Source organism: Dryobates pubescens, chromosome 28 (genome assembly GCF_014839835.1).
Source record: "Dryobates pubescens isolate bDryPub1 chromosome 28, bDryPub1.pri, whole genome shotgun sequence".
Lineage (NCBI taxonomy): Eukaryota > Metazoa > Chordata > Aves > Piciformes > Picidae > Dryobates > Dryobates pubescens.
The window spans coordinates 1954696-1977880 of NC_071639.1; the positions used below are offsets into that span (position 1 = coordinate 1954696).

Sequence of the window (23185 nt, forward strand, 5' to 3'; positions counted from 1 at the left end):
GGGGAGGAGTTGTATGGCTACTGTTGTCATGTCAAATTAAATCCACTGGTGTCACTCAGAAAAAGAAGTTCCTCAACTTAACCCTTTTAAGTTGGTGAAGAACAGAATGGCTTGAGTTGGAAGGGACCTTAAAGATCCCACCTGGAGCTCTGGGGCCAGTTCTGGAGCCTCTGTGCCAGGAAGGATCTGGAGGTGTTGGAAGGTGTCCAGAGAAGGGCCACGAGGAGGAGCAGAGGGCTGGAGCTGCTCTGCTGTGAGGACAGACTGAGGGAGTTGGGGTTGTGCAGGCTGGAGAGGAGAAGGCTCCCAGGAGACCTCATTGTGGCCTTCCAGGATCTGCAGGGGGCTCCAAGAAAGCTGGGGAGGGACTTCTGAGGGTGTCAGGGAGGGATAGGACTGGGGGGGGTGGAACAGAACTAGAAATGGGGAGATTGAGATTGGCTGTGAGGAAGAAGTTGTTCCCCAGGAGGGTGGTGAGAGCCTGGCACAGGTTGCCCAGGGAGGTGGTGGCAGCCTCCTGCCTGGAGGTGTTTGCAGCCAGGCTGGAGGTGGCTGTGAGCAACCTGCTGCAGTGTGAGGTGTCCCTGCCCATGGCAGGGGGTTGGGACTGGCTGAGCCTTGAGCTCCCTTCCAGCCATGACAGTTGTATGATTCTAATCTCCTCCTGAGGAGATCCAAGCCACTCCTTCGGGAAGAGGGGCTGCGAAGTGCTCCTGGAGCTGCTCCTTCCCAGGGCAGCCACCACATTGTCCTAGGGAGGGCTGGAGCCTGAAGGATTGCACAAGCAAACCTCACAGGGACTAATCCCTTCCCCCTTCCCCCTTCCAGGGGCTTTATTGCCCCTAATTGTTGGTGCTTGAGGGTTATCGTTTGCTGGGGAAGCTGCCGGGTGGCGCTGGGAGGGTTAAGGGGCTTGATTTACTCTCAGCATCTCCGTGCCAAAGCCTGGTCCGATGCTGCTTGGGGTGGTTTTTTTCCTCTCTGTAAGACGTCAGCCGTTTCCTGACGAGCTGCTGGTGGTGAATTTCACACCTTTTTGCTTCTCTGTGTGGAAACCTGGGTGTTAATGGTACTGGAGCAGGTCCTTCCTCATAAGCAATGAGGCTGGCTCTTAGAGCAGAGGGAAAAGCAGGAGAGGGAGAGGAGGTGAAGGAAGGGATCCAGGGGAGCTGCTGCTTTCAACAGGCATCAGCTGGGTTGTTCTGCACTCTCTTGATTCAGGCCATCTACATTTGACTTTCTTTGCTAAGTGCAATCTTTTCCCCCCCTCCCCCCTATGAAACATTAGAATCCAGCACAAAGCTAATCCTCTCTTTTCGTTTCACAGAGACATTCGAAGCATTGCAAGAGCTGAAGATGGAAAACTGGACAGTGGATCAAGTCTGCAGCTGGCTGAGACAGAGGAATTTAGGAGAACTTGTTCCCAAGTTCCGTGGTAAGCACTCCTGCTGCATGAGGAGGGGAGGGGGGGCTCGGTGGGTGCTTGGTATTTCTCTCTCTGCCTTTGCCTGGCACAGCCCTACCTTGTCTGGGGGCTGCTGTAGCTATGCTGAGTTCAGGCTTCACAGAGAGTGCTGAGGGTGAGAGCTGGCAGAGAGCTGCTCAAAGGAGCAGGGAGGTTTGTTGTGTCTCTGGGAAGTGCTGCTGGGGGATGGTATGAAGCCTGAAGCTGATTAGGGGCACCTTGGAGCTGAGCTGGCAGTCGAACAGGCTGGGCAGGGCCTGCTTTACGCTGGATAAACCTGAGAGAATCTTCCCTGTGAGGGTCCCAGAGCCCTGGAGCAGGCTGCCTGGAGAGGTGGTGGAGTCTCCTTCTCTGGAGCCTTCCCAGCCCTGTCTGGATGTGTTCCTGTGTGCCCTGTGCTGGATTCTCTGCTCCTGCTCTGGCAGGGGGCTTGGACTGGATGATCTCTTCGGGTCCCTTCCAACCCCTAACATCCTGTGAGCTGTGACCTACCCACACTAACCAGCCCAGGACCATCTATCCCCCCTGAACAGCCCTGTCTGGATGTGTTCCTGTGTGACCTGGGCTGGATTCTATGCTCCTGCTCTGGCAGGGGGGTTGGACTGGATGATCTCAGCCTCAGGCTGCAGCAGGGGAGGTTTAGGTTGGATGCTAGGAAGAAGTTCTATACAGAGAGAGTGATTGGAGGTATTCAGGAGGAGACTTGATGGGGTGCTTGGTGCCATGGGTTAGTTGTTTAGGTGGTGTTGGATTGGTTGATGGGTTGGACACGATGATCTTGAAGGTCTCTTCCAACCTGGTCTATTCTATTCCATTCCATTCTATTCTATTCCATTCCATTCTATTCTATTCTATTCTATTCTATTCCATTCCATTCTATTCTATTCCATTCCATTCTATTCTATTCCATTCTATTCCATTCTATTCCATTCTATTCCATTCCATTCCATTCCATTCCATTCCATTCCATTCCATTCCATTCCATTCCATTCCATCTCCAGAGGTCCCTTCCAAGCCCCAAGATCCTGTGCCAATGTCACTGTAGTGTGTAAATGCTTTGTAGAGTGTTTGTATGCCCATAGTTAAAGGAGTGCATGAGAAGCTGCTATGTGAGCAGGCAGTTTGTGCTGTGCTCCCTGCTAGCAAGTGATAGGAGGAGGGGAACTGGCCTGAAACTGTGCCAGGGGAGGGTCAGGTTGGAGATGAGGAAAAATTCCTTTGCTGCCAGAGTGGTCAGGGACTGGCAGAGGCTGCCCAGGGAGGTGGTGGAGTCCCCAGCCCTGGAGGGGTTCAGGAAACCTGTGGCCATGGCACCTGGGGGCATGGTTTGGTGGCCACGGTGGTTGATGTCTGGACTGGATGGTCTTAGAGGTCTTTTCCAAATGAAAGAGTTCTGTGATTCTTACAGAGTTGGCTTTCCTTCAGTAACCAAGCCCCAGCCTGCTGTGGTCTGAGCAAGGCCTGACTGGAAGCATTAAAGCAGTCAGCTCACTGCTTTTGTATGTTTCAGAGTTGGCTTTTCACCGCTGGAGGGGCTCTGGCCAGTGCCCAGGGCTCCTGGCACTGCTTGGGAAAGGACAGTAGCTAACACAGCGTTGTTTGAGCAGTTGAAAAAGACCATCAGCAGTGGAAATCATCCTTCTCCTCCTCTGCCCAGCCCTGGTTGAGGCCACATCTGGAGGATTGTGTCCAGTTCTGAGCTCTCCAGTTGAAGAGGGTCAGAGAACTGCTTAAGAGAGCTCAACAGAGGCCATGAGAATGGTTAAGGGTCAGGAACTTCTCTCTTAGGAGAAAGGGCTGAGGGACCTGGGGCTGTTTAGTCTGGAGAAGGCTGAGAGGGAACCTTATCAACATCTACAAATATCTGAAGGATGGCTGTCAGGAGGATGGAGCCAGGCAATGCACATCAGGCAATGGGTGAGGGGCAATGGACATCAACTTGATCACAGGAAATTCCACCCCAACCTGAGGAGAAACTTCTTTGGTGTGAGGCTGCTGAGCCCTGGAGCAGGCTGCCCAGAGAGGTTGTGGAGTCTCCTGCTCTGGAGCCTTTCCAGCCCCACCTGGATGTGTTCTGTGTGCCCTGCCCTGGGTGATGCTGCTCTGGCAGGGGGTTGGACTGGGTGATCTCCAAAGGTCCTTTCCAACCCCTAATGTTCTGTGACTCTGTGATTCTTGCCTGTGAGCTGTCCCCCAGCAGCAGCTGATCAGTCTGTGACTCTCTGATCTCTTTGAGCTCTCATTTTTGGGGGGTGATCAGAATGAGAAATGAGTCTCTCTAAAAACTGGAGGCAAGGTGGCTTTGGTTGGTTGGGTTTGATGCTGAAGGGCCTGGAACAGCTGTGTGAGGAGGAAGGGCTGAGAGCCCTGGGGCTGTTGAGCCTGGAGAAGAGAAGGTTGAGAGGGATCTGATCAATATCTGAGGGGTGGATGTCAAGAAGCAGGGGCCAGGCTCTGGGCAGTGGTGTCCTGGAGTAGGACAAAGGGCAGTGGACACAAACTGGAACCCAGGAGGTTCCACCTCAACCTGAGGAGAAACTTCTTTGGTGTGAGGCTGCTGAGCCCTGGAGCAGGCTGCCCAGAGAGGTTGTGGAGTCTCCTGCTCTGGAGCCTTTCCAGCCCCACCTGGATGTGTTCTGTGTGCCCTGCCCTGGGTGCCCTGCTCTGGCAGGGGGTTGCACTGGGTGATCTCTGGAGGTGCCTTCCAACCCCCAACATTCTGTGACTGTGATTCTTGCCTGTGAGCAAGACCCCCCAGCAGCAGCTGATCAGTCAGAAGGAGAGCTGCTGTAGCTGCTGTGCACTCACTCTCTGATCCCCTTCAATCTGCAGAAGAAGAAGTGAGTGGAGCAGCTCTCCTGGCTCTCAATGACCGCATGGTGCAGCAGCTGGTGAAGAAGATTGGGCACCAGGCAGTGCTGATGGACCTGATCAATAAATACCAGCAGCAAACCCGTGGGCTGGAAGCCCTCACCTGCTGCTGTGGAACAGCTCCTCCAAAGCCTCCAGAGGCCCTCAGTAGGTGAGTCTGTCCATGGCCCAGAGGGTACCAGTCTGGGTAGAGCTGGGTCCTTTGCATTCTAAGCTGGCATTTGCTGTCTCTTCAGAGGTCACCTGGGACTGGTTCTTACACTTTGAGTGGCTCTGACTGCATGGGAACTGCAGAATGAGCTTATTAGCTTGTGCTTTGTGCCAGGCTCTCTGGAAGATCCCTGCACAATGCTAACAATTAATTTAAACTGCTCTGCTTTCACAGGCTCCCAGGAGCTTAGGGGCTGGAAGGGGCCTCTGGAGACCTTCCAGTCCAACCCCCCTGCCAGAGCAGGAGCATAGAATCCAGCACAGATCACACAGGAATACATCCAGACAGGGCTGGGAAGGCTCCAGAGCAGGAGACTCCACAACCTCTCTGGGCAGCCTGCTCCAGGGCTCTGGGACCCTCACAGGGAAGAAGTTCCTCCTCGTGTTGAGGTGGAACCTCCTGTGCTGCACTTAGCATCCACTGCCCCTTGGTCTCTGCCAGGGTGCAGTGAGCAGAGCCTGTCCCTGTCCTTTCCTTCCTGACCCCCAGCTCTCAGACATTGATGGGCATTGATTAGAGTGAAGTGTATGGGGCAGGCTTCTGGAGTAATGCAGGACAATTCTTTCCTGCTCCAGAGGAACAGAGTAGGTGACAAAACCCAGTTCTGCTGGAGTCACCATCCCTGGAGGTGCTTAAAAGACCTTTGGATGAGGAGCCTGGGGACATGGTCTACAGGTGGTGCACAGGGAGCCGGACAGGCTGCAGAGCTGGGCCCAAGCCACCCTCATGAGGTTCAACAAGACCTAATGCAAGGTCCTGCAGCTGGGTTGGTGCAATCTGAGCCAGCACTGGGCAGCACTGCTGACAGATCCCCTCGGCACTTGTCAGAGTTGGATAATTGAAGTGAGATGGAGTAGAGACATCAGCATCAGATAAGCTCATGACTGTTCAGTGTGGGAACTGTTCTCTGTTTGCTTCATTGAGATCTTAGACCTCTAAAATAACTCTTGTCTGTAAGCTGCACAACACCTGAGAGTGAAATGCTCTCTCCTTCCCTCTCTCCTTCCCTCTCTCCTTCCCTCTCTCCTTCCCTCTCTCCTTCCCTCTCTCCTTCCCTCTCTCCTTCCCTCTCTCCTTCCCTCTCTCCTTCCCTCTCTCCTTCCCTCTCTCCTTCCCTCTCTCCTTCCCTCTCTCCTTCCCTCTCTCCTTCCCTCTCTCCTTCCCTCTCTCCTTCCCTCTCTCCTTCCCTCTCTCCTTCCCTCTCTCCTTCCCTCCCTCTCTCTCTTTCTCTCTTCCCCTTCCCCCTTTCCCTGCTTCCCCTCTTCCCCCCTTGCCTTGCTTTTTCCCTTCCCTTCCTTTTCCCTTCCCTTCCTTTTCCCTTCCCTTCCTTTTCCCTTCCCTTCCTTTTCCCTTCCCTTCCTTTTCCCTTCCCTTCCTTTTCCCTTCCCTTCCTTTTCCCTTCCCTTCCTCTTCCCTTCCCTTCCTTTTCCCTTCCCTTCCTCTTCCCTTCCCTTTCCCTTCCCTTTCCCTTCCTTTTCCCTTCCCTTCCTTTTCCCTTCCCTTCCTTTTCCCTTCCCTTCCTTTTCCCTTCCCTTCCTTTTCCCTTCCCTTCCTTTTCCCTTCCCTTCCTTTTCCCTTCCTTCCTTTTCCCTTCCCTTCCTTTTCCCTTCCCTTCCTTTTCCCTTCCCTTCCTTTTCCCTTCCCTTCCTCTTCCCTTCCCTTCCTCTTCCCTTCCCTTCCTCTTCCCTTCCCTTCCTTTTCCCTTCCTCTTCCCTTCCCTTTCCCTTCCTTTTCCCTTCCCTTCCTTTTCCCTTCCCTTCCTTTTCCCTTCCCTTCCTTTTCCCTTCCTCTTCCCTTCCCTTTCCCTTCCTTTTCCCTTCCCTTCCTTTTCCCTTCCCTTCCTTTTCCCTTCCCTTCCTTTTCCCTTCCCTTCCTTTTCCCTTCCCTTCCTTTTCCCTTCCCTTCCTTTTCCCTTCCCTTCCTTTTCCCTTCCCTTCCTTTTCCCTTCCCTTCCTCTTCCCTTCCCTTCCTTTTCCCTTCCCTTCCTTTTCCCTTCCCTTCCTTTTCCCTTCCCTTCCTTTTCCCTTCCCTTCCTCTTCCCTTCCCTTCCTTTTCCCTTCCCTTCCTCTTCCCTTCCCTTTCCCTTCCCTTTCCCTTCCTTTTCCCTTCCCTTCCTTTTCCCTTCCCTTCCTTTTCCCTTCCCTTCCTTTTCCCTTCCCTTCCTTTTCCCTTCCCTTCCTTTTCCCTTCCCTTCCTTTTCCCTTCCCTTCCTTTTCCCTTCCCTTCCTTTTCCCTTCCCTTCCTCTTCCCTTCCCTTCCTCTTCCCTTCCCTTCCTCTTCCCTTCCCTTCCTTTTCCCTTCCTCTTCCCTTCCCTTTCCCTTCCTTTTCCCTTCCCTTCCTTTTCCCTTCCCTTCCTTTTCCCTTCCCTTCCTTTTCCCTTCCCTTCCTTTTCCCTTCCATTCCCTTCCTCTTCCCTTCCCTTCCTTTTCCCTTCCCTTCCTCTTCCCTTCCCTTCCTCTTCCCTTCCCTTTCCCTTCCTTTCCTTTTACCTTCCTTTCCGTTTCCCTTCCTTTCCTTTTCCCTTCCCTTCCTTTTCCCTTCCCTTCCTTTTCCCTTCCCTTCCTTTTCCCTTCCCTTCCTTTTCCCTTCCCTTCCTTTTCCCTTCCCTTCCTTTTCCCTTCCTTTTCCCTTCCTTTTCCCTTCCTTTTCCCTTCCTTTTCCCTTCCTTTTCCCTTTCCCTTTCCTTTTCCCTTTCCTTTTCCCTTTCCTTTTCCCTTTCCTTTTCCCTTTCCTTTTCCCTTTCCTTTTCCCTTTCCTTTTCCCTTTCCTTTTCCCTTTCCTTTTCCCTTTCCTTTCCCCTTTCCTTTTCCCTTTCCTTTTCCCTTTCCTTTTCCCTTTCCTTTTCCCTTTCCTTTTCCCTTTCCTTTTCCCTTTCCTTTCCCCTTTCCTTTCCCCTTTCCTTTCCCCTTTCCTTTCCCCTTTCCTTTCCCCTTTCCTTTCCCCTTTCCTTTCCCCTTTCCTTTTCCTTTCCTTTTCCTTCTGTTCTCTTTTCCTTTTCCCATTCTCTTTCTCTCCTTTTGCTGGTCCATGTTGCCTTGCTTGGTTCCAGGGCTGCTGACACACCACTGTTACATTCCTCTGCCCCTGTGGAACAGAAAAAATCTCTCTGCTTACCTGAAAATGAAGGAGGACAAATTGATCACAGAGTGCTGAAGCAAAAGTGAGTTTCCCTTGCATTTACTAAGCTTCCCTTCCCTTCTGAACACGGCATGAACAGGAGTGTGTTTTGTTAAGGCTAAATACAGCACTGCCCAGGAAGCACATTGCACTACTGGAGCACACCCAGAGCAACCAAGCAGGTGAAGGGTCTGGAGAACAGAATCATAGAATCAATAAGGTTGGAAAAGACCTCAGAGATCATCTCACCCAACACCTCCTGACAACTAAACCATGGCTCCAAGTGCCACATCCAATCCCCTCTTGAACACCTCCAGGGATGGGGACTCCACCACCTCCCTGGGCAGTACATTCCAGTGGCCAATGTCTCTTGCTGGGAAGAACTTTCTCCTCACCTCCAGCCTAAACCTCCCCTGGCACAGCTGGAGACTGTGTCCTCTTGTTCTGCTGCTGGCTGCCTGGGAGAAGAGACCAACCCCCACCTGGCTACAACCTCCCTTCAGGGAGTTGGAGAGAGCAAGAAGGTCTCCCCTGAGCAAGAGATCTCCAATCCAGCTCTCAACCCAGCACCACCATGGCCATGAGACCATGTCCCCAGGTGCCACATCCCCATGCAGGGGACTGTGTTCAGGTTCCCCTGAACCTCCTCTTCTGCAGGCTAAGCAACCCCAGCTCCCTCAGCCTCTCCTCACAGGGCTGTGCTCCAGACCCCTCCCCAGCCTCCTTGCCCTTCTCTGGACACCTTCAAGTCTCTCAATGTCCTTCTTGACCTGAGGGGCCCAGAACTGGACACAGGACTCAAGGTGAATAGGGCTGGGGAGGAGAAGCTGAGGGACCTGAGGGTCTGAAGAAGAGGAGGCTGAGGGGAGACCTCATTACTGTCTACAGCTACCTCAAGAGAGGTTGGAGCCAGGTGGGGGTTGGTCTCTCATGCAACAAGTGCCAGGAGAAGAGGAAACAGCCTCAAGCTGTGCCAGGGGAGGTTCAGGTTGGAGATTAGGAACAATCTCTCCCCAGCAAGGGCTCTCAGGCCCTGTCCCAGGCTGCCCAGGGAGGTGCTGCAGTCCCCATCCCTGGAGGGGTTTCAGAGCTGCATGGATGTGGTGCTGAGGGCTGGGGGGTAGTGGCAGTGGTGGTGTTGGGTTGGTGGTTGGAGTGGATGATCTTGGAGGGCTCAACCCAAACCGTTCTCTGATTCTCTGCTATAAAAAGTGCTGCTGGGTAGGGGGGGCTGAGGTGCACCTAGCTCTGTTTATAACCTGGGACCTGACTGCCTGCTGCAGTCCAACAGTGTTTTTCCTGCCTTCCAACCTCAGCCCACGCTCCCTGCCTCATGTGCTAACTGATGCACACTGCAGATTTGTCCTTGTCTGCCTCATTTTCCTTTGGGATCCCCTTGGCTGGTTTTGGTTTGGGTGCTGCTGCCATTGCTGCTGTTTACAGCTGTGTTTGCAATGGCAGTTTGGTGAATTAATGATCACAGGGCAGAACTGTCTGCTTCAGGCATCTCAAATGGAGCACTTGGGAAGGTAAATGTGCTGAGAGCTGGGAGAGGAGAGACTGAGACTGCAGATGAGGAAGAATTGAGACTGGAAGTGAGGAAGAAAGTCTTTGCAGTGAGGGTGGTGAGACACTGGCACAGGCTGCCCAGGGAGGCTGTGGCTGTCCCCTGCCTGGAGGTGTTCAAGGCCAGGCTGGATGAGGCTTTGAGCAAGCTGTGGCTGGTGGGAGGTGTCCCTGCCCATGGCAGGGGGTTGGAACTGGATGGTCTTGAATATCCCTTCCAACCCAAACCATTCTGTGACTCTCTGACCTGTTTGGGGGGTGATCAGAATGATCAATGAGTCTCTCTCAAAACTGGAGGCAAGATCATAGAATCAGTCAGGGTTGGAAGGGACCACAAGATGGATTTGGTTGGTTGGTTTTGATGCTGAAGGACCTGGAACAGCTGTGTGAGGAGGAAAGGCTGAGAGCCCTGGGGCTGTTGAGCCTGGGAAAGAGAAGGCTGAGAGGGATCTGATCAATATCTATCAATATCTGAGGGCTGGGGGTCAAGAAGCAGGGGTCAGGCTCTTTGCATTGGTGTCCTGGGATAGCACAAGGAGCAATGGACACAAACTGGAACCCAGGAGGTTGGGTTTGATGCTGAAGGGCCTGGAACAGCTGTGTGAGGAGGAAGGGCTGAGAGCCCTGGGGCTGTTGAGCCTGGAGAAGAGAAGGCTGAGAGAAGATCTGATCAATATCTGAGGGGTGGATGTCAAGAAGCAGGGGCCAGGCTCTGGGCAGTGGTGTCCTGGGATAGGACAAGAGGCAATGGACACAAACTGGAACCCAAGAGGTTCCACCTCAACCTGAGGAGAAACTTCTTTGGTGTGAGGCTGCTGTGCCCTGGAGCAGGCTGCCCAGAGAGGTTGTGGAGTCTCCTGCTCTGGAGCCTTTCCAGCCCCACCTGGATGTGTTCTGTGTGCCCTGCCCTGGGTGCCCTGCTCTGGAAGGGGGTTGGACTGGATGATCTCTGGATGTCCCTTCCAACCCCCAACAGTCTGTGACTGTGTGAGTATCACAGCTTGTTCAGACACAAAGAGTGAGTGGATGCAGCAGTGATTCCCTTTCCCTTGCCTGGGGGCTGTGCCTGTGTTTAACCAGATGAGCTCTGGAGGTTCCCCCCTTGGACTAACTTTTGCTAGCAGCTCCACAAGTCAGCAGAGGCAATACTGTGACTCTCCCAGGCAGATCCATCTTGCAGTGGGGCTCTTCTGTGGGGACAGCCAGAGAGCTGCAGGGGATGATTCAGTAAATACATTTCCCCTCTCCCTGCTCTCCTGTGTCAGCAGCAGCAGCCTGCTGCCAGCCTGGTGTTTATCTTGTTGCTAAGACAGAGGCTGCCAGGCTTGAGACTGCTGTGGGAACCCAACCTTTTACTGCCCTGCCTGCTTCATACATCCTGCCTGCCCTTCCTTGAGCTGTTTGCTTATCAAATGATGTCCCTAGCACGTCCCATGCCCCCTGTTTCCAATATGACAGTCCAGCTGCTGTCCTTCAGGAGAGATGCCCTGAGGCAGCTTCAGTTGCACATCCACTCTGCTATGAAACTGCCTCCTCTGGCTCCTGAGTGCTGTGCAACAGCTTTACTGCTTTACAGCTTTACAGTGGCTGAGAGCAGCCAGGCAGAGAGGGACCTGGGGGTGCTGGTCGATGGTAGGCTGAACATGAGCCTGCAGTGTGCCCAGGCAGCCAGAAGGGCCAAGGGCATCCTGGCCTGCAGCAGGAAGAGTGTGGCCAGCAGGAGCAGGGAGGTCATTCTGCCCCTGGACACTGCACTGCTTAGGCCACACCTTGAGTCCTGTGTCCAGTTCTGGGCTCCTCAGGTCAAGAAGGACATTGAGAGACTTGAAGGTGTCCAGAGAAGGGCAAGGAGGCTGGGGAGGGGTCTGGAGCACAGCCCTGTGAGGAGAGGCTGAGGGAGCTGGGGTTGCTTAGCCTGCAGAAGAGGAGGCTCAGGGGAGACCTCATTGCTCTCTGCAACTCCCTGCAGGGAGGTTGTAGCCAGGTGGGGGTTGGGCTCTTCTCCCAGGCAGCCAGCAGCAGAACAAGAAGACACAGCCTCAAGCTGTGCCAGGGGAGGTTTAGGCTGGAGGTGAGGAAGAAGTTCTACATAGAGAGAGTGATTGCCCATTGGAATGTGCTGCCCAGGGAGGTGGTGGAGTCCCCATCCCTGGAGGTGTTCAGGAGGAGACTTGATGGGGTGCTTGGTGACATGGGTTAGTTGATTAGGTGGTGTTGGATTGGTTGATGGGTTGGACTTGGTGATCTTGAAGGTCTCTTCCAATCTGGTTAATTCTATTCTATTCTATTCTATTCTATTCTATTCTATTCTATTCTATTCTATATTCCATTCTACTGCCTCAGTGCCTTGAAGCAGTGTGCTCAGAGCAAGCTCATGCTCACAAGCTGGAGAACACAGAGTCATAGAATGGTCCAGGCTGGAAGGGAGCTCCAAAGCTCACCCAGTGCAACCCCCTGCAGTCAGCAGATCAAGAGCACCTCCAGAATCAGCCACACCTGGGCAATGGTTGGCAGCCCACCAGCAGGACTGCTGGAGGGACCACAAGTGTAAAGCCCTGAGGGATGAAGAGGCTTCTCTGGGTGAGACCTTTGGGTTGGTGCTGGTGAAGTCCCAGCGAGGACTGGAAGGAGATTCTGGCAGAGAGCAGTGATGGATTCATCACACTGAAGGTGCCAGACATGTAATTAATCATAGAATCACAGATTCATAGAATGAGCCAGGCTGGAAGGCAGCTCCAAAGCTCAGCCAGCCCAACCCCCCTGCACTCAGCAGGGACATCCCCAACTAGATCAGGCTGCCCACAGCCCTCTCCAGCCTCACCTGGAAGCTCTCCAGGGCTGGGGCCTCAACCACCTCCCTGGGCAACCTGTTGCAGTGTTCCACCCCCCCTCCTGGTGCAGAACTTGTTCCTCACATCCAATCTCAATCTGCTCTGCTCTAGTTTGAAGCCATTGCCCCTGGTCCTGTCCCTGCAGGCCTTTGCAAACAGTCTCTCTGCAGCCTTCCTGTAGCCTCCTTCAGGTCCTGGCAGGCTGCTCTTAGGTCTCCCTGGAGCCTTCTCCTCTCCATGCTGAACACCCCCAGCTCCCTCAGCCTGGCCTCACAGCAGAGCTGCTCCAACCCCCTGAGCATTCTCGTGGCCTCCTCTGGACCCTCTCCATCAGCTCCAGGTCTTTCCTGTGCTGAGTGCTCCAGAACTGGCCCCAGCCCTGCAGGTGAGGTCTCCCCAGAGCAGAGCAGAGGGGCAGGATCCCTCTCTCCATCTCTGGTCACACCGCTCTGGATGCAGCCCCAGGCTGCCCTTGGCCTTCTGTGCTGCAAGCTCACCCTGCCTGCTCCTGGCCAGCTTCTCCCCCACCAGCACCCCCAAGGCCTTTTCCTCAGGGCTGTTTTCCTCCCCCAGCCTGTACTGACAGTGAGGATTGCTCCAGCCCAGGTGCAGGATCCTGCCCTTGCTCCTGTTGAGCCTCATGAGGTTCACCTGGGCACCACCTCTGCAGCCTGCCCAGGTCCCCCTAGATGCCCTCCTGTCCCTCTGGCCCATGGACAGCAGCACTCAGCTTGGTGCCACCTGCACACTGCAGATGGTGCCTGCATCCCTCTGTTTATAGCACTGATAAAAATACATCCTTCTGGCCAGCCCTGACAGCCTCCCACAGCTCTGTTTGCTGTGAGTGGGGAAGCTGTGGTCAGAGCTCAGCTCAGGTAGATTTCAGTTGGTCAAAAGGAAGAAGTTCTTTATGAGAGAGGTAAACCACAGGAACAGGCTGCCCAGGGGGGTGGTTGAGGCCCTGTCCCTGCAGGCATTCAAGATCAGCCTTGATGTGACCCTGGGCAGCCTGCTCTAGTTGGACATAGCCCTGCTGACTGCAGGGGGGTTGGGCAAGACCTTGTGTGGAATGGAATGGAATGGAGTGGAATGGAGTGGAGTGGAGTGGAATGGAATGGAATGGAATAGAATGGAATGGAAAATAGAATAGAATTAACCAGGTTGGAAAAGACCTCAGAGACTAAGTCCAACCTATCACCCAGCACCAAGGGCCTCATCCAGGCTCTTCTTAAACACCTCCGGGGATGGGGACTCCACCACCTCCCTGGGCAGCACATTCCAGTGGCCAATCTCTCTTGCTGGGAAGAATTTCTTCCTCACCTCCAGACTAAACCTCCCCTGGCACAGCTTGAGACTGTGTCCTCTTGTTCTGCTGCTGGCTGCCTGGGAGAAGAGACCAACCCCCACCTGGCTACAGCCTCCCTTCAGGGAGTTGGAGAGAGCAAGAAGGTCTCCCCTGAGCCTCCTCTTCTGCAGGCTAAGCAACCCCAGCTCCCTCAGCCTCTCCTCACAGGGCTGTGCTCCAGACCCCTCCCCTTCCAGGATCTTCAGGGGGCTACAAGAAAGGGCTGGAGCTGCTCTGCTGTGAGCACAGACTGAGGGAGTTGGGGCTGTGCAGGCTGGAGAGGAGAAGGCTCCCAGGAGACCTAATTGTGGCCTTGCAGGATCTGCAGGGGGCTCCAAGAAAGCTGGGGAGGGACTTTTGAGGGTGTCAGGGAGGGATAGGACTGGGGGGGATGGAGCAGAACTAGAAATGGGGAGATTGAGCTTGGCTGTGAGGAAGAAGTTGTTGCCCAGGAGGGTGGTGAGAGCCTGGCACAGGTTGCCCAGGGAGGTGGTGGCAGCCTCCTGCCTGGAGGTGTTTGCAGCCAGGCTGGAGGTGGCTGTGAGCAACCTGCTGCAGTGTGAGGTGTCCCTGCCCATGGCAGGGGGTTGGAACTGGCTGCTCCTTGAGCTCCCTTCCAACCCTGACAGCTCTGTGGTCCTGTGCAGAAACAAGGAGTGCAGGGCTCAGCTTTCCCTAGCAGTTGCTTTCCTTTGTGGTGAATTGTGGCTTGTGTTTTCCTTTCCTCCTTGCCTGTGTTCCAGCAGGAGGAGGACAGGATGGTGATGACCTAATCCTTTCTCTTTGCAGAAGAAATCTGAAGTCATTTGTTGCAAGATGCAGAACCTTGCAGTGGACCAGCTCCTACGCCTTGCCAGACTTCCCTTACGATGTCAAGTGCCTACTGGCAGAGAAAAAATGCCCTGAGCACAGCATGAGGATCAGGATCATTGAGTTCTTACAGGCAGACATGACAAAATACCTGGAAGGATCCCTGTGAGTAAACAGCATCAGATCTGTATGGGGCAACTACCTGTTGGCTGCAGAAGTAGACTCTGAGCTGGATGCAAACCTATTCTCTTGGCACTGGAGGGCCTGAAATGTGATGAAGCCAGGAGGAAGACTTCATGCAACCCTTAAAGCTGGCATCCTGGGGTGCAGCAAGCAAAGTGTGGCCAGCAGGGCTGGGGAGGTTCTGCTCCCCCTCTGCTCTGCCCTGCTCAGACCACAGCTGCAATCCTCTGTCCAGTTCTGGACTCCTCAGTTCAAGAGAGACAGAGACCTGCTGGAGAGTCCAAGGGAGAGCCAGGAGGATGATTTGGGGCCTTGAGCATCTCCCCTGTGAGGAGAGGCTGAGAGCCCTGGGGCTGTTTAGCCTGGAGAAGAGAAGGCTGAGAGGGATCTGATCAATGTCTATCAATAGCTGAGGGCTGGGGATCAAGTGGAGGGGGCCAAGCTCCTTTGGGTGGTGCACAGCAATAGGACAAGAAACACCAGGTACAACCTTCTCTGTTGAAGGTTTCACCTCAACATGAGGAGAAACTTCTTTGCTGTGAGGGTGCTGGAGCCCTGGAGCAGGCTGCCCAGAGAGGCTGTGGAGTCTCCTGCTCTGGAGCCTTTCCACCCCTGTCTGGATGTGTTCTGTGTGCCCTGCCCTGGGTGATCCTGCCCTGGCAGGGGGGTTGGACTGGGTGATCTCTGGAGGTCCCTTCCTCTAACAGTCTGTGATTCCCTTTGCTCAGCCAAGGGAGAATCACTGCAGTCAGTTCAGTGTAAGTCAGGGCAGACTCCAGACAGTGCCTGACAGTGTGCAGGACACCAACAGTTCATTTCCATCTCCACCACCCCTGGAGGTGTCCAAGAGGGGATTGGATGTGGCACTTGGTGCCATGGTTTAGTCATGAGGCCTGTGGTGACAGCTTGGACTCGATGAGCTTTGAGGTCTCTTCCAACCTTGGTGATTCTGTGATCTGTTTGCACAGGTACCCAAACAGCCAGCAGTACAACCTGGTGGTCAGTGCCCTGCTGCAGGCATACCCATTCCTGGATGAAGATGGCAATGGCTTTGTAAGTGTTGACAATTCCAGCTGGGAAAACACAGCCATAACTTCCCTCCCCCCTTCAAAAGCAATCACAGGACAACAACTTAGCCCACAGGAAATCAACATCCTTTTCTTGCAGACTGGTCCAGTTCAGAGCTGGAAGCTTCTCTTGGACACAGTTGGCAACTCACAGTCTCCTAGGAGGAAATCCTTCCCAAGGAGGGTGGTGAAAGACTGCCACAGGTTGCCCAGGACAAGCAAAGCACAAGCAGGAGAACTCCTCTGGCCAGCCCTGACAGCCTCCCACTGCTCTGTTTGCTGTGAGTGTGGAAGGTGTGCTCAGTGCTCAGCTCAGGTAGCTTCAAGCTGGCCACAAGGAAGAAGTTCTTTATCAGGAGAGTGGTAAACCACTGGAACAGGTTGCTCAGGGAGGTGGTTGAAGCCCTGTCCCTGGAGACATTTAAGATCAGCCTTGATGTGGCCCTTGGGCAGCCTGCCCTAGTTGGAGGTATGATCATAGCAGGGCAATCAATAAGCAGAATCAGTTCCACAGCTTTTCATAGTATCAGTCAGGGTTGGAAGGGACCACAAGGATCATCCAGTCCCAACCCCCCTGCCATGGGCAGGGACACCCCACACTAGATCAGGCTGCCCAGAGCCTCATCCAGCCTGGGCTCCAGCCCTCCAGGGACAGGGCCCCAACCACCTCCCTGGACAACCCATTCCAGGGCTTCACCACTCTCATGGGGAAGAACTTCCTCCTCCCCTCCAGCCTGAATCTCCCCACCTCCAGCTTCATTCCATTCTCCCCAGTCCTATCACTGCCTGAGATCCTGAGCAGTCCCTCCCCAGCCTTCTTGGAGCCCCCTTCAGATACTGGAAGGCCACAATGAGGTCTCCTGGGAGCCTTCTCTTCTCCAGACTGAACAGCCCCAACTCCTTCAGTCTGTCCTCACAGCAGAGCAGCTCCAGCCCTCTGCTCCTCCTCCTGGCCCTGCTCTGGACACCTTCCAGCACCTCCAGATCCATCTTGCAATAGGGGCTCCAGACCTGGAGGCAGTACTCCAGGTGGGGTCTCCCCAGAGCTGAGCAGAGGGGCAGAATCCCCTCCCTGACCTGCTGGAGGGTTGGACACAGTTGGAGAGGCAACTACTCCCCTGCTGCCTGCAGGGGGGTTGGAGTGGATGAGCTTCAAGGGTCCCTTCCAACCCAAGGACTGAGAGTGCCATCATTAGTGCAGGGTTCTGCTCCTGGGCCAGCACAATCCTCACTATCAATAACAGGCTGGGGGAGGAGGGGGTGGAAAGCAGCCCTGAGGAAAAGGCCTTGGGGGTGCTGGTGGGGGAGAAGCTGGCCAGGAGCAGGCAGGGTGAGACTGCAGCACAGAAGGCAGATCACAGCCTGGGCTGCATCAGAAGATGTGTGGCCAGCAGAGCCAGAGAGGAGATTCTGCCACTTTGCTCTGCTGAGACCTCAGCCAGGGATAAACTGGCTCACATTTGTCACCAAGAGCTAAAGGGTGGAGGGCAAGAGAATGGGGCCTTGAAGAGTGTGGGCAGCAGGGAGGGGGAGATTCTCCTCCCACTCTTCTCTGCCCTACTGAGGCTACAGCTACAATCCAGAGTCCAGCTCTGGGCTCCCCAGTTCCAGAGGCAGGGAACTGCTGGAGAGAATCCAGGGCAGGCTGCAGAGCTGCTGGGGGGCCTGGAGCAGCTCTGGGAGCAGCAAAGGCTGAGAGCCCTGGGGCTGAGAGCCTGCAGAAGAGCAGCCCCAGAGGGCAGCTCAGCAATGCTCAGCAAGAGCTAAAGAGCCCCTGGTGGGCAAGAGGCTGGGGCCAGGCTCTGCTGAGTGGTGCCCAGGGACAGGCCTGTCCCCAGGAAGGACAGGGACCTGATGGAGAGGGTCCAGAGGAGGCCATGAGAACGCTCAGGGGGTTGGAGCAGCTCTGCTGTGAGGCCAGGCTGAGGGAGCTGGGGGTGTTCAGCCTGGAGAGGAGAAGGCTCCAGGGAGACCTAAGAGCAGCCTGCCAGGACCTGAAGGGGGCTCCAGGAAGGATGCAGAGAGACTGTTTGCAAAGGCCTGCAGGGACAGGATGAGTGACAATGGAGGAGGAGAGCAGAGTAGGTTTAGATTGGCTGTGAGGAACAAGTTCTGCACCGTGAGGGTGGTGGAACCCTGGCACAGGTTGCCCAGGGAGGTGGTTGGAGCTCCATCCCTGGAGATATTCATGGTAAGACTTAATGAGGTCCTGGGCAACCTGATCTGGTTGGGGATGTCCCTGCTGACCCTCCTGAGGGTGGTGAGACACTGGCACAGGCTGCCCAGGGAGGCTGTGGATGTTTCCTCCCTGGAGGTGTTGAAGGCCAGGCTGGATGAGGTCTTTAACCTGGGCTGGTGGGAGGTGTCCCTGTCCATGGCAGGGGGGTTGGAACTGGCTGATCTTGAAGGTCCCTTCCAACCCAAGCCATTCCAGGAATCCCTGAGCCTGTGCTGGGGATCCAGGCTTCACTTTGCTTTGGAAGAAGCAGCTGTTGGCAAACACTGGCTGGGACCTCAGTGGGGCTGTGAGAAAAAGCAGTGGAAGCAGCTGGGTGAAATGTGGACTACATCCTCTCCAGCCTTGTGACCCAGAACACAACAGCTGTGCCCTCAGCCTTTGGCTTCACATCACTGCTCTGCCTTGTGAGGCTGCTTTAGCATCTGGTTAAAGTGTGTGAGGCTCAGTGAAGATTGTTAGCTTCCAATGCATGTGAAGGGCTATGTCCTGTCCAGCCAGGGCAGCAAGCAAAAGGATTCTCAGAGTTTAAAAGCAAAGGAGGATCAAGGGCTGGCTGTTTGAGTTGTCCCCCTGAGCCCAGGCATTGCAGGAGGGAAGGGACTAAAGGAAACAAACACATCCTGGCATGGAGGGAGGGAGCAGAAGGATCAGACAGTGACAGCTCACCCTTGCTGTCAGCAGGGATTCCTCTCTGAGTGCCCCACTGGGGGTCCCTGGATGGGGTCCTGGGTGATGCTGAGGCTTCCCAGGGAGGTGGCTGGGGCCCTGTGCCTGGAGAAAGTCAAGATCAGGCTGGCCAGGGCTGTGGGAAACCTGATGTAGAATGCTAAGGCTTCCCAGGGAGGTGGTTGAGGCCCCATCCCTGGAGATCTTCAAGGTGAGGCTGGCCAGGGCTCTGGGCAACCTGATCCAGTGGGGGATGTCCCTGCTGAGTGCAGGGGGATGGACTGGATGAGCCTTGGAGGTGCCTTCCAGCCCAGCCCATTCTGTGATCCTCTGATTCCTCAAGCTTTGTGCAGGGCAGCCAGGCTGACCTTCTGGGAGGGGCTGAAGGCCTTTTCACAGCCTTTGACAACCTGGTTTGGAAAGAGAGGTTTTCCAAGGGCTGTGGTTTGAGCAGGGCTGTGGGCTGTGCACTTGTGCCTCCTTTCTCTGGGGACAGGGCTCACTGCCTCCCAGATGGATCCCAGAACTGCTGCTGACAGAGGTTGTGTGGAGAGGTCCCAGGTGACTGAAACTGGCCAAGGTGGTGCCCATCCACAAGAAGGGACAGATGGAGGAACCTGGAAACTCCAGGCCTGGCAGCCTGAGCTCAGTGCCAGGGAAAGTGATGGAGCAGATTATCCTGGGGGCAATAACTGCACCTGAGGGATGGCCAAGGGCTCAGGCCCAGCCAGCAGGGATTCAGGCAGGGCAGGTCCTGCCTCTCCAGCCTGATCTCCTTCCATGCCCAGGGGACTGCCTGGTGGCTGTGGGGCAGGCTGTGGATGGAGTCTGCCTGGACTGCAGCAAAGCCTTTGCCACCATCCCCCACAGCAAGCTCCTGGCCAAGCTGTCAGCCCCTGGCTTGGACAGCAGCTCTCTGAGCTGGGTTAGGAACTGGCTGGAGGCTGAGCCCACTCTCTAGTGGTGGTGAATGGTGCCACAGCCAGCTGGCAGCCAGGCACCAGTGGTGTGCCCCAGGGATCAGTGCTGGGCCCTGTGCTCTTTAACATCTTCATTGATGATCTGGATGAGGGGGTTGAGTCAGTCATCAGCAAGTTTGCAGATGACACCAAGTTGGGAACAGATGTTGGTCAGTTAGAGGGCAGAAGGGCTCTGCAGAGGGACCTTGACCGACTGGACAGATGGGCAGAGGCCAACAGGATGGCATTCAACAAGTCCAAGTGCCAGGGGCTGCACTTTGGCCACAGCAACCCCAGGCAGAGCTACAGGCTGGGGGCAGAGTGGCTGAGAGCAGCCAGGCACAGAGAGGGACCTGGGGGTGCTGATTGACAGCTGCCTAAACATGAGCCAGCAGTGTGCCCAGGTGGCCAAGAAGGCCAAGGGCATCCTGGCCTGCATAAGGAGGAGTGTGGCCAGCAGGAGCAGGGAAGTCCTTGTGCCCTGTGCTCAGCACTGCTTAGGCCACACCTGGAGTCCTGTGTCCAGTTCTGGGCTCCTCAGTTTAGGAAGGACATCGAGACACTTGAAGGTGTCCAGAGAAGGGCAAGGAGGCTGGGGAGGGGTCTGGAGCACAGCCCTGTGAGGAGAGGCTGAGGGAGCTGGGGTTGCTTAGCCTGCAGAAGAGAAGGATCAGAGGTGACCTCATTGCCCTCTACAACTACCTGAAAGGTGGTTGTAGCCAGGTGGGGGTTGGTCTCTTCTCCCAGGCAGCCAGCAGCAGAACAAGAGGACACAGTCTCAAGCTGTGCCAGGGGAGGTTTAGGTTGAAGGTGAGGAGAAAGTTCTTCCCAGCAAGAGAGATTGGCCACTGGAATGTGCTGCCCAGGGAGGTGGTGGAGTCCCCATCCCTGGAGGTGTTCAAGAGGGGATTGGATGTGGCACTTGGTGCCATGGTCTAGTTGTGAGGTCTGTTGGGACAGGTTGGACTTGATGACCCTTGGGGTCCCTTCCAACCTTAGTGATACTGTGATATGGGGCAGAGGCTTTGCTTTGGGGGCTTGTCTCATCCTTACTGGAAAGCATCTCTGGAAGAGAACCACCACGAGTGAGTGAGGGAGCTGCTGGAATCAGCAGCTGGCAGTGCTGCTGGGCTGACACTCCTGAGACCCTCTCCTCTGCTGGAGGCAGGGGGAAATCCCCCAAAGGGGTCTGCCTGCCTGTCTGCCTGTCTGGCTGGCTAGTGAAGCTTGGAGCAGGGGGTGAGAATGAGTGACTATTTTTATTGGCCCTCCTGTCAGACAGTCTGTTCCTCCTTCAAGAGCAGCAAAGCTATAAATACTCCTTTATTCTTGGTCTGAGAGAGCTGTGGGGGACAGCAGCAAAGGCTCAAAACAGCCCCTACAGCATATGCATGGCTGCTAAGCACAGGGCTGGCAGCAAGAGGGGATTCAGGTGCTTGGAATAAACAAATTGGCTACCCAGCAGGCCTGCATCTTCCCCTGGGGGAAACACAGGCTTAGCTAAAACAGCAACGGTGTGTAGCCTTGCCTTTCCCTTCCCCCTTCCCCCTTCCCCCTTCCCCCTTCCCCTTCCCCCTTCCCCCTTCCCCCTTCCCCCTTCCCCCTTCCCCCTTCCCCCTTCCCCTTCCCCCTTCCCCCTTCCCCCTTCCCCCTTCCCCCTTCCCCTTCCCCTTCCCCCTTCCCCTTCCCCCTTCCCCTTCCCCTTCCCCTTCCCCTTCCTTTCCCCCTTCCCCCTTCCCCCTTCCCCCTTTCCCCTTTCCCCTTTCCCCTTCCCCCTTCCCTTTCCCCTTCCCCTTCCCCTTCCCTTTCCCCTTCCCTTTCCCCTTCCCTTTCCCCTTCCCTTTCCCCTTCCCTTTCCCCTTCCCTTTCCCCTTCCCTTCCCCCTTCCCTTTCCCCTTCCCTTTCCCCTTCCCTTTCCCCTTCCCTTTCCCCTTCCCTTTCCCCTCCCCTTCCCCCTCCCCTTCCCTCCCCTTCCCTCCCCTTCCCTCCCCTTCCCTCCCCTTCCCTCCCCTTCCCTCCCCTTCCCTCCCCTTCCCTCCCCTTCCCTCCTCTTCCCCCTTCCCTCTTCCCCCTTCCCCTTTCCCTCCCCTCCCCCTCCCCTCCCCTCCCCTCCCCTTCCCCTTCCCCTTCCCCTTCCCCCCTCTTTTCCCCCTCTTCCCCCCTCTTTTCCCCCTCTTCCCCTCTCTTTTCCCCCTCTTCCCCCCTCTTTTCCCCCTCTTCCCCCCTCCTCCCCCCCTTCCTCCCCCTCTTCCTCCCCCCCCTTCCTCCCCTCTGCACCAGTGCCTTTAAATAAGGTTATTTCCTAGGTCACTCTAGAAGCAGGGAGGAGAAAGAACCCTCTGAAATTCTAAATCATAACAATACTAATAAAATCACAGCACCACAGGGTGCCAGGGGCTGGAAGGGGCCTCTGGAGACCTTCCAGTCCAACCCCCTGCCAGAGCAGGAGCAGAGAATCCAGCACAGTTCACACAGGAACACATCCAGACAGGGCTGGGAAGGCTCCAGAGCAGGAGACTCCACAACCTCTCTGGGCAGCCTGCTCCAGGGCTCTGGGAGCCTCACAGGGAAGAAGTTCCTCCTCATGTTCAGGTGGAAGCTCCTGTGCTGCCATTTCCATCCACTGCCTCTTGTCCTGTCCTAGGGTGAACCTGAGCAGAGCCTGTCCCTGTCCCCTCCCTCCTGACCCCCAGCCCTCAGCTATTGATAGACATTGATCAGATCCCTCTCAGCCTTCTCCTCTCCAGACTAAGCATCCCCAGAGCTGTCAGCCTCTCCTCACCAGGCTCTCCTCCAGTCCCTTCAGCATCCTCCTAGCTCTCTCCAGTAGATCATTCCATACTGAAGCCAAAGCTCATTTAAGAGGGCTATGGAGGACTTGGAGTGAAGTTACTTTGGCCAGCCCATTGCAAGATGAGCCTTTCTGGGAGGGGGGAAAGGTGCTTGGAAGTGATCACCTAACAACACCTTGTCAGGAGCTATTCTTCTCTAAAGGAGTGAAACCCAAAATGGTCATGGATGGTGTTTTGGAGATGAGCAGAAGAGAACAGAGAGAGGGAGTGGGATGGGATGGAATAGGATGGAATGGAATGGAATGGAATGGGATGGAATGGGATGGAATGGGATGGAATAGAATAGAATGGAATAGGATAGGATCAGATAGGATAGGATAGGATAGGATAGGATAGGATAGGATGGGATAGGATGGGATAGGATGGGATAGGATGGGATAGGATGGGATAGAATTAACCAGATTGGAAAAGACCTTTGAGATCATCAAGTCCAACCTCTCACCCAGCACCATCTAATCAACTAAACCATGGCACCAAGGGCCTCATCCAGGCTCTTCCTAAACACCTCCAGGGATGGGGACTTCACCACCTCCCTGGGCAGCACATCCCAGTGGCCAATCTCTCTTGCTGGGAAGAATTTCTTCCTCACCTCCAGCCTAAACCTCCCCTGGCACAGCTTGAGACTGTGTCCTCTTGTTCTGCTGCTGAGTGCCTGGGAGAAGAGCCCAACCCCCACCTGGCTACAACCTCCCTTCAGGGAGTTGCAGAGAGCAAGAAGGTCTCCCCTGAGCCTCCTCTTCTGCAGGCTAAGCAACCCCAGCTCCCTCAGCCTCTCCTCCCAGGGCTGTGCTCCAGACCCCTCCCCAGCCTCCTTGCCCTTCTCTGGACACCTTCAAGTCTCTCAATGTCCTTCTTGAGCTGAGGAGCCCAGAACTGGACACAGGACTCAAGTTTCCTTCTCCTTCTCTGGAGAGATCCAAAACCTACCTAGACACAATCCTGTGCGAGCTGTTCTCAATGAACCTGTTTTAGCAGGGGGCTTTGGACTAGAGGGTCTCCAGA

At 55.2% G+C, this 23185-nt stretch overlaps 1 protein-coding gene across 1 annotated transcript in view; it reads left to right on the top strand.

Annotated features, from left to right (window-relative positions):
- Positions 1 to 1347: 1347 nt before the first annotated feature.
- Positions 1348 to 23185, top strand: part of SAMD3 (sterile alpha motif domain containing 3) — a 41412-nt gene continuing 19574 nt past the window's right edge. The window contains exons 1-5 of the mRNA XM_054173978.1: positions 1348 to 1435; positions 4298 to 4487; positions 7598 to 7708; positions 14197 to 14382; positions 15369 to 15453. Coding sequence (XP_054029953.1) covers positions 1357 to 1435; positions 4298 to 4487; positions 7598 to 7708; positions 14197 to 14382; positions 15369 to 15453 — 651 coding nt within the window. The 5' untranslated portion in view covers positions 1348 to 1356. The remainder of the gene's footprint in view (positions 1436 to 4297; positions 4488 to 7597; positions 7709 to 14196; positions 14383 to 15368; positions 15454 to 23185) is intronic.